Source organism: Chinchilla lanigera, unplaced genomic scaffold (assembly GCF_000276665.1).
Source record: "Chinchilla lanigera isolate Chin_1 unplaced genomic scaffold, ChiLan1.0 scaffold00050, whole genome shotgun sequence".
Taxonomy (NCBI): Eukaryota; Metazoa; Chordata; class Mammalia; order Rodentia; family Chinchillidae; genus Chinchilla; species Chinchilla lanigera.
In genome coordinates, this window is record NW_004955451.1 from 13,867,570 (window position 1) to 13,877,448 (window position 9,879).

General features: G+C 53.9%; 1 protein-coding gene across 1 annotated transcript in view; it reads right to left on the minus strand.

Moving 5' to 3' along the window:
• The window catches only part of Cwc25 (CWC25 spliceosome-associated protein homolog), a 16,864-nt gene continuing 6,985 nt past the window's right edge, over positions 1-9,879 (minus strand). Inside the window, exons 3-10 of the mRNA XM_005394284.2 lie at positions 9,312-9,548; positions 7,932-8,001; positions 7,175-7,302; positions 6,222-6,285; positions 5,429-5,607; positions 5,209-5,313; positions 1,799-1,960; positions 1-1,390 (exon numbers count right to left, since the gene is read on the minus strand). Coding sequence (XP_005394341.1) covers positions 1,276-1,390; positions 1,799-1,960; positions 5,209-5,313; positions 5,429-5,607; positions 6,222-6,285; positions 7,175-7,302; positions 7,932-8,001; positions 9,312-9,548 — 1,060 coding nt within the window. The 3' untranslated portion in view covers positions 1-1,275. The remainder of the gene's footprint in view (positions 1,391-1,798; positions 1,961-5,208; positions 5,314-5,428; positions 5,608-6,221; positions 6,286-7,174; positions 7,303-7,931; positions 8,002-9,311; positions 9,549-9,879) is intronic.

Here is a 9,879-nt window from a genome sequence, read left to right on the forward strand (position 1 = left end):
ACAGTTACAAAAATAAATGTGGCCTTTATTACCGAGTAATAAAATAAAAAGCATAATTAGCCGTAGCATCAGCAGCAGGATGAGGCGATGAAATGAGTAACAAGAGCATGTTACATTGTCTCTGGGGATGAAGTGGGTTTTAAGCATCACGAGTGTTGAAAAATGAAAATCCCGATACTCCCGAAGCGCAGCGGGAGCGGGGCAAGGCGAGCCCGGCTAACGTGCCCGTCCAGACTGCGGAGCGCGGCCAGCGAACGGTGTGCCCAGCGCAGACGGAAGCACACACACACACAAAAACGAAAAGCCCCTGGAGATTTGTTGGGAGCCAGGGTCTCGGCTGTGCAGCCCAGGCTGGCCTCGAACTCACAGCAATCCTGTCTCAGCCTCCCTAGTGCTGGGATGATAGCCGTGTGCCACTATGGCCAGCTTGCCCCTTGAGACTTTTGGTACTGTTTTTTTAACATCTGACTAAAAAATACTGTAGTAGTAAACTCTTCCCCAAAACCAAGAACAACAGTAAGATTACTACATGATTTAAAAAGAAGGCATGATACAACCGCTTCCACTGTCTTTACTCTGAGGAGCCGGAGGCAGGCGCACGGGCAGTGTGGTCTTGACCCCTACAGTCCTGTGTCCGCACCACCCCTGTGGGACAGGAGAGGAAGCCATCCTTCCCATCAGGAAACCCGGCCCCCCTAGCCGCCGGATTTATGCTGAAAAATGAGCCTTGCTGTGTCCCTAACAAGTTTCAGGGTGGTTTGCACACAACACTCACCAAACAAGGCACTGTCACCCAGCCTGCTTGTTGGTAGAGTGCTACATCTGTACACACGCACAGCCTGCCTTTCCAGTTCCAGCAGGGGCGCACTCAGGGCTTCCTGTGCCGTCTTCTCTCCCCGGTTCCGTCCCTCCTGGCTCTGCCCTGTGCCGGCGGCGTTCTGTCACGTCATCCGCGTGAGTCCCCGCAAGCGCGCCCCACCCGGTGACTGAGAGAGGTCTCCGGCAGGTCCAGGCTGCACTGCGGCAGTGGACCCAGTGTAGAAGCGCCGTGGAGATCCGCACCTGGGCCCTCGCCGTGCTGCCCAGGAGAACAGTCTCAGCCTGAGCCCCTGGCCGGGTGCGTGTGGGTCCCCTCAGGGCGCCACTGGGGCTCACAAAGGGGACAGGGTCACTCTGAACAGTGCTGGTTTGATGTCTGTGGAAGCAGTCACTTCACTCCTATGAAGAGGATCGCAGAGGGGCTGGCGCTCACTCGGGCACAGCGGGCGGCAGGGTTCACCTCCGCATGAAGTTCCTCTCCAGGGCCACAGAGGTCCGCTGCAGGGAGTGGATGTTGCGCTTCACGCGGTCCTCGAGGGAGGATGTGGACGCGCTCTCCAGCTTCATGCGGCTGTGAGACAGGGGTGGCAGGAACAGCTCGTCAACCAGGCGGCCTGGCGGCACTCAGGCCGCCAGCCCCAGCAGCTGTGCGAACCCAAGTTCTCTGAAGCCCGCACACACAGGTTTCAAGTGACTCCATCTGGAACCACATTTTTTAAACATCCGTAAGGGAAAATTCATCTGTTTCAAAAAGAAGTCAGGGTTTCACTGGAAAAAAAGGCTTCCTGGACCTTCAAATCTTATTTTAAAAAAAGGCCAAGGAATTTCAGGGATTTGAAGCAGGAGTGGTAGCACATGCCTATGATGCCTGCACTAGGGAGGCTGAGGCAGGAGGATTCCTGCAGGAACTCCAGGAACCCACCGAACCAGAGGGTCTCCCGAGGGCTGCCCAGGGCCAGCAGGGGGCGGTGGCACTCACTGGATGAACCTGCCATCTCGGGCGTCCAGCTGCTCCAGCCGGCGCTCGCGCTCGTCCTCCCGCGCATGCCTCTGGAGGGTGCTCAGCCGCTCCTCCTCCCGCCAGCGCGCGTTCTCCAGCATCTCCTGCCGTTTCTGCTCCAGCTCCTCTGCCGAGAGTTTTCTGTTGGGCACAGACACCCATCAGTCCCACGTGTCCCAGCAGGCAGCCGCACAGGAGAGAGGTCAGGTGAGACCGGGTGTGTCTCCCGGGCCAAGTTCTCTCCAGTGAAATGCAGGCCACAGCAGTTTCCTTCTGACTACTTGGTCAGGCAGTTTCAACCCAAATTTTTATTTTATTCATTTTTTATTTTGGTTTCATTCACTCAGGATCTCACTAGTAGCCCAGGTTGGTCTGTAACTCATGGCAATCCTCCTGCCTCAGCCTCCCGAGTACTGGGATCAGATATGCACTGCATCCAGCTTCATCCAAGTTTTCAGGACATTTAGCAAGGGTCCCACAAAGCTGGGTGTGGTGGCGTACACCTTTCATCCCCGCACTTGGGAGGCTAAGGCGGGTGAGGAGCTCAGGAAGCACAGGCACAAGGCCTGCAGAGGGTGGAGGCGGGGAAGGGGCTGAGGGCGAGGGCCAGCATTTAGAAGCTGTCCCAGATGCAGACGGAATGGCCTGGTTCTGTCCACCCTGAGGACAGCAGGGCTGCCCTGGAAATACCACAGGAGACCCCAGGAAACAGCCAGACAGGAGGAGCAGACAGGGCAGGTGATGCAGCGCAAGAGCAGGCAGGGACCCCTGGCTGCATAGGGGGACCCCGCCCCTACAGTATCTGCGGTCTCCTGGATGCCACAGCCAGGCTGCGGAATGGGACCCATCCCTGAAGGTCACCCCGGGTCCCGACAATGGTGTAAAGCCACAAACCGGACCACACCCAGCCCCCTGCAACAGCCGCTCGTACAGGGTGAAACATGAGAGAGAGCAAAAGAGCCTCAGACTGCCAGGCATGGTGCCCCACATCTGTAATCCCCATACCTGAGAGGCTGAGGCAGAAGAATCGCCAGCCTGGGCTACACAGTGAAGCTTTGCCGCAAAAAACAAAATAACAAATGCCAACAAAAAAAGCGGGGGGGAGGTTTCAATACTATGTGACTTTGAAAAATGTGTGCATATTCATTTGACTAAAATAATCTAAGGAACCATAACTCCATAGTAACTGTAATGAATACAAGAATCATTCCATTTTCAGCTGGGCCTGGTCGCTGCACACCTATAATCCCAGCACTGAGGGAGGCTGACGTAGCAAACTACAAGACTGAATCTGCCCTGGGCAACTTAGTGACCCTGCTCAAAATTTTAAAAATAAAGAAAAAGAGATGTGAGGGTAATTCAGTGCAAAGACCCTGGTTCAACGCTCAGTACCACAAGTAAATAAATCCTCAGCACTGAGGACAGCTGATAAAATAAGACAAATTCAAGCAACAGCAGATGGCAAGAGACAGGAAAATAAAGCAGGATGTGCAAGACGGTTACGCGCCACCCACTCAAGCACTGGAAGAGACGAAAGCCCAGGCCCTCAGCAGCACCCAAGGGTGGCATGAGTGCCAGGCCAGCGCGGTGCAGCCCACGTCCCAGATACAACACAGTCCGCAAATGCCCACTGCCTGGGAAGGAAAGGAACATGCAGCCTCCTCTGCAACGCCGCCGTTCACGATAGTCCTGCTTTTCCAAACGGCTTTCCCACATCACGGGGGATCGGGCAGCTCGGGTGGCAAGAACGAGGAGCCTGGCTCCTGCCGCTGGCTCTGCACTTGAACCACAGGTTGAACCGCTAGTGTCTGAGCCAGGGCTGGGAGCACTCTGTCCCAGCACTCTGAGAGGCTGAGGCAGGAGAACTGCAAGTTCCAGCCCAGCCTGAGCAATTTACCAACTTACTGAGACTCTCTCAAAATGTAAAAGGGCTGCGAGGCCCTGAGTTCAATCACCAAGATTACAAAAAACAACCCCAACAATATCCATCGCGGAGCTGATGATGTAATGGGGCTAGGGTACAGCTGGGCAATGAGTTTTTTATGGTTTTTTTTGTTGTCGTTGTTGTTTTCCGGTACCAGGAATCGAACTCACCAACCTTGCACTTGCCAACTAGGCACTGTGCCGCTGAGCTAAATCCCCAGACCCTGGGCAATGAGCTTTGTTGTTGCTGTTGGGGTACCAGGGATGGAACCCAGAGAGTGCTGCACTGTGCCTTTTTATCCATAAAATGGCCAGCTTCTTCATCTATTTTTGTTTTGTTTTGTTTTGTTGAGACAGAGTCTCGCTATCCATTTCAGGCTGGCCTTGAGCTCACTATGTAGCCCAGGCTGATCTTGAACTAGCAACAATCCTCCTGCCTCAGCTGCCTCAGTGCTGGGATTACAGGTGTGCGCCACCACGCCTGGCTTTTATCTATTTTTTGAGGCAAGAGTGTCTAGTTACCTGGGCTGGCCTCAAATTATGATCCTCCTGCCTCAGCCTCAAAAGGGGCTAGGATTACAGGTGTGTATACTCAGTCTGGGATTTTTTAAGTGCCCTGAGTAATTCCAATGCACAGCAATTTATTTGGGAATGTTGATTTACACAACCCTTACAGCAATAAAGGGAATTTCACAGAACCTGCCCACCCCACCTAACTAGATGCCTCCGGACAGCCCCTCGAGGGCACAGCGGCTCCTCCTCAGACCCTGGGGCTGCACAGCCCAGTGCTCTTAGTCCCTGCTCACCCAATTTAAGGAACACTCGCTACCTTCACTGGTGCACACCTGCAACTGAAGCAACTTGGGAGGCTGAGGCAGGAGTATTGTAAGATCAAGCCCAGCCTGGGCAACTTAATGAGACCCTGTCTCAAAGCAAAGTCTCAAAAAGAGCTAAAGATGTAGTTCAGTGGTAAAGCTCTTCCCTATTGTGGCTTCAATCTCCTGTACTAGAAAACAAAAACAAAAATGTAGAGAACTCCTATGTCTCTCAGTGTATCCCAGGGAGGAACAGCAGTGGTATAAAGAAAATAAAAACAGGAGACAAAAGCTGGGGTCAGGTAGAATAACCTCTTTACCTTGGGGGGCCACAGGACTGAACAGCAGTAGTAGGGGAGATAATTTATACCCTTGCAGAGTTAGTGTCACCGAGAGGCAACGTTGCCTAGCAACTAAGGACTGAAGTGGTCCAGGCAGGATGTTTTTCTCAAGACCAAGGCAGCGTGACTGCTTGAGGCTGGATCAGTCCTGTCCTCACACATATGACCGATTTCCAGCTCCAGACACTCCCAACACAAAAACAAACCAGAACTGACCCTCAGTCTGGAGGACCAGCCTAAGATGGGGGGAGAGGACGCCCAGGGCTCCATGCAACCCGCCTGCAAGCCAGCATTCCAGCGGCCACCTCACCTGGTGTAACCGGGCACACGCCGCTGTTGGAAGGCCTCCTTCTTTGGGGATGGGGATGGGCTCCGGGTCGGGGCTCGCTCCCTGCGACCATCCTTGCCGTTGTGCCTGAGGGGACATGCAGGACACAGCCTCCTCAGCCTATGTAGTGTGCCCGCAGAGCAGGACAAGCTGAGCCCCCTGCAGCGTGTGGAGGTCACTCCCCAGGGCGGCCCATACTCACGCTCTGCTGCGCCGCTGTGGGGACCGAGACCTCCTATCCCTGGGGCTCCTTTTGCTGGTGTGTCTCGGTGGGGAGTGGGAGGAGCTTGCAGATCTGGACCGGTCATTTGGCCTGGACATGCCCTTTGACTCGGCCATCCAAGGGCCTTGCGACCCCGGGTCCCGGGCAGAGTCCCTGACCTGAGGGGGAGAGGAGGAGGAAGACAGAAGAGGAGAGAGGCAGGAGCACAGTCAGAGTAGCAGGGAGCGGGAGAGAGGTGGAGGATGGGGCAGGGCAGTGGCAAGAAACACCATGGGGCCCCCGCATTCAGGAGGATGAGGCAGGAGGGCCACAAATTCTAGCTCAGCTTCAGCAACATAGTAACTTAGCAAGGCACTGTCTCAGAAAAAATTCTGCGAGGTATGGCGGCACATGCCCGTAATCCCAGCACTCAGGAGGCTGAGGCAGGGGGATCATTGTGAGCTCGAGACCAGCCTGGGCTACAAAGTGAGCTCAAGGCCAGCCTGAACTGCATAGCCAAACTGTGTCTCAAAGAGACAAAAAAAAATTTTTTTTTTTTAAACAGGCTAGGGATGGAGCTCAGTGCAAAGGCCCTGGGTTCAAACCCCAGTACCACCAAATTAAAAAAAAAAAAAAAAACCACCCAGAAGACATTTAGTGCACTTGAAACTCGCAGGTTTCCCTCCAGTGAGTTGCGGCTGGCTGGCGAGCTGCCCTGCTCAGAGCTCCTTGCCATCCAGGGCCACCAAGGCGCTTTCCGTCCCTCAGGCCCCAGAGAAGCCCATGGCCCCACCTGTAAGCCATAGCCGGGGGCTTTGGACAACACCGGAAAGGAATCCATCCCCTTCTTCTGAGACCTAAGATTTAAACACAAACACTCACTGGGAAACTGATGCGCCTGGGCCCAGCGAGTCTCCAGCACGGAGACGCGGCGTCGCCCCAGCTCCCGCCCAGCAGCGCGGGGTCACACGGCAGCTTCCCTGGAGGAGCCGTGTGCACAGCCTCTCACCTCAGGCTGCTATTCCAGGGTCTGAGGGTGAGTCAGCTCCGCAGAGCTGGTGCTTCCCACAAAACAGACACAGATCAGGCCCACATGGGCTCATTAACCCATTAAAAAAAAGCCTACATAAAACCCACTTCAAACCTGGGCATGATGATGGCACACCCTGTCATCCCAGCACTCGGGAGGCTGAGGCAGAAGGATCTGTATGAGTTCAAGGCCAACCTGAGCTACATGGTGAGTTCTAGCCCAGCCTGAACTACACAGTGAGACTGTGTCTCAGAAAAACCCAAAACAGCCGGGCATGGTTGCATACGCTTGTAATCCCAGCACTCAGGAGGCTGAGGCAGGAAGATCGTTATGAGTTCAAGACCACCTGGGCTCAAAGTGAGCTCAAGGCCAGCCTGACCCGTATAGCAAGATCCTGTCTCAAAAAAAAAAAAAACAAATGACAAAAAAGACAAAAAACAAAAACAAAAACAAACAAAACAAAACAACTCACTTCCACCCTGAGGACCCAAGCTGAGACGCAAATGAGCTAGACCAGGGGAGCTGCTCAGAGGTCTGTGAGGCTCAAGTGAGCTCACTCAGGCCCTCTGCCACGGCACTGCCAGCCCCGCCTGCACCTCTACGTCCCCAGGGCTGTGTCACAGGCCCTTGCCCAGCGTCCCCACCAGAAGTGTGGCGTCCAGCACTGGCCAGCTCTGCCCAGCAGTGCCCAGTTCCACAGCGGCCTCCACCCTCACCTCCCCCGGCGGGGCTCATCCTCGCTGCTGGACCGGTTGCTGCTCGAGCTCCTATGCTTGTGTTTCTTGTGCTTCTTTCTCTTCTCCTTCTTTTTCTTTTTCTCCTTTTTTTCCAGACTCATTTGCAACTAGAAAATGCAGAGTGTGACTGGGCAGGATGACCAAGCCATCTGCCTTTGTTCCAGCAGGAGAGGGTCCCCGCATAGGCCGCTGCCTCCACCCTCTCCCGGGCGTGGGGCACCATGAGACACAGGCTGTGCCCTCACCACCCTAGACTCCTGAGCAGAACCTCTGGGTGTGTGCTGGGGGTCTAGATACAAGAGTTGGCCGTGGTGGCACACACCTGTAATCCCCGCACTTGGGAGGCTGAGGCAGCAGGATCATTGCGAGTTCGAGGCCAGCCTGGGCTACAAAGTGAGCTCAAGGCCAGCCTGAACTGCACAGTGAGACCCTGTCTCAAAAAAAAAAAAGAGTTCCCAGAACCACTGTCCAGGGCTCCCAACGCTTCCCATTCAAAAATGCTCTAGCCAGGGGTGGGGGCACCTGAGTACAACCCCAGCACTAGGGAGGCTGCGGCAGGAACGCCAAGAACTCAAGCCATGCCTGGGCTATATAGTGAGACCTTGTCTCAAATACCAAAAAGAATTAAAATAAAAAGACTGCTATGTCTTTCTTCTAAAGTAATAGGAAGTAGAGATAAACCCTCAGGGCAAATAGGTAAAGGGTACTCTTTATGCTTATTCTATGTACAACTTACCAGTTCCTTGATTTTCTTCATTTTCACAGGATTATTCAATACCTCCCGTTTTTTTTCCTCCTCTTTCTTCCTAAATAGAGGAATTTATAAAATGATGACTTTGTTTTTCAGGAAAGGGAGTTAACTCCTTCTCCCGTCCACAGTCCAGGTGACAATCTTTCTCCCAAAGCCCACGCGTACAGGGCCTGGGGAGACATTTGCACCCGGAACCCACACAGCAGGTGTGTACAGGGCGATGCAGGACCACACAGCGAGCTCTACCTGCTGCTCCCTGGGCTTAGGGCTCGAGGCTGCCAGCTGGGCCAGCAAACGCTGCCACCCTGAAGGTCCCCTGGCCACACCGTCTGAAAAACTACTTGCCGACAGGGCACGGCAGCGCACTTATATGTGCGTGCGTGCGTGTGTGGCGTGTGTGCATGTACATGCATGTGTATGCATGCATGTGTGCAAGCATGTGTGCATGTGGCATGTTCGTGTGTGCCTGCATGTGTGGTGTGCATGTGCCCTCTCGAGTAGTGGATCCAGGGTGCACTGCCACTGAGCTACACCCTCAGTCCTTTTATTTTCAAAACGCACACGAAGTTTTGCTAGAGGCACAGTGCAGGCCTGTAACCCCAGGGGAAGCTGGGGAGTCACAGGTTCAAAGAAGACACTGCCTAAAAAAGAAAAACAGGCTACAAATTCAAACTAAGTAACAATGTGTGCAGCAGGGTCTCATCTAACAGCTCTGCTGCAGCTGTTACATGTTACACTTTCAAAGCAGATTTTCCTTTCTTTTAAAGGGGTCTACTGGGGCCTGAGATGTAGTTCAGTGCCGCCGTGCCTGTCTGGCACAGGCAAGGTCCTGAGTTCAATTCCCAGTAGTAAAATAAATAAAGCGTTCTGCTGCCCCATCAAAAAAAGAAACGAGGAGCAAGGCAGCCTGTTCACAACCTCCACAGCGCCACCCACACCTCCAAATTTTAACAACAAAACGAAAACAAAAAACAAAACACTCCAAATTTCAAAGAAGCATCCAGTCCACCTCTGTCACTTGGTTTCTACTCCTATTTCTATTCAAGAGTCAAAGATAAATGAGTAAATGGGGCACAATGGCCCACGCCTGTAATGCCAGCACTCGGGAGGCTGAGGCTGGAGGATCGCTGTGAGTTCAAGGCCAGCCTGAACTGCATAGTGAGACCTTGTCTCAAAAAGACAAAACAAAAGAAACAAGATAAAGGAACAGGCTGGTCCTGGCCTGGCACTGTGCTTTGCCGGCCTCCTCCCTTACGGCCGGCGAGCAGAGGACAAACCCTTTGCCTTGGGAAAGCAAAGCAGCCGTGCAGGCGACACCCTCGGCCTCACAGCACCCCAGTGTCCCTGCCGTCAGCCCCACGGTACCTGATGATGAAGAGCGGGTCCTCGCGGATTTTGCTGGCCATGTCCAGCAGCGAGTTGGCCCCTGCTGGGGCAAAGATGGAGCCCGGGAGGAGCCCGGTCTCAGAGGAGCAGCCAGCCTCCTTCTCCTCCATCTTCTCGAACACGTACTTGTCAATGGGGCGGCCCAGCAGGTACTCGTCGCGGTTCACCATCCCACCAGGCCCCTGGTACATCCAGTCCAGCTTCTCCTCTTTCTTCCTGGTTAGAGACAAGCAGACGAGCGCAGTCAAAGGAAATGAAGATGCCTCTAGACGTGCGTACTAAACCAGATCCCAGCAGGGCCCACCGTGGTGCCACACACCTGTCATCCCAGCACTCGGAAGGCTGAGGCAGGAGGACCGCCGTGCGTTTGAGGCCAGCCTGAGTTACACAGTGAGCTCAAGCCCAGACTGAACTGCATAGCGAGACCCTGTCTCAAAAAAAAAAAAAAAAAAATAAAAATAAAAAAGACAGTCTCTCTAGAGTGTTTGTCCAATAGCCAAGAGACCCTGGGTTAGTTCCCACCACTGCCAAAAAGAAAAAAGTCCCC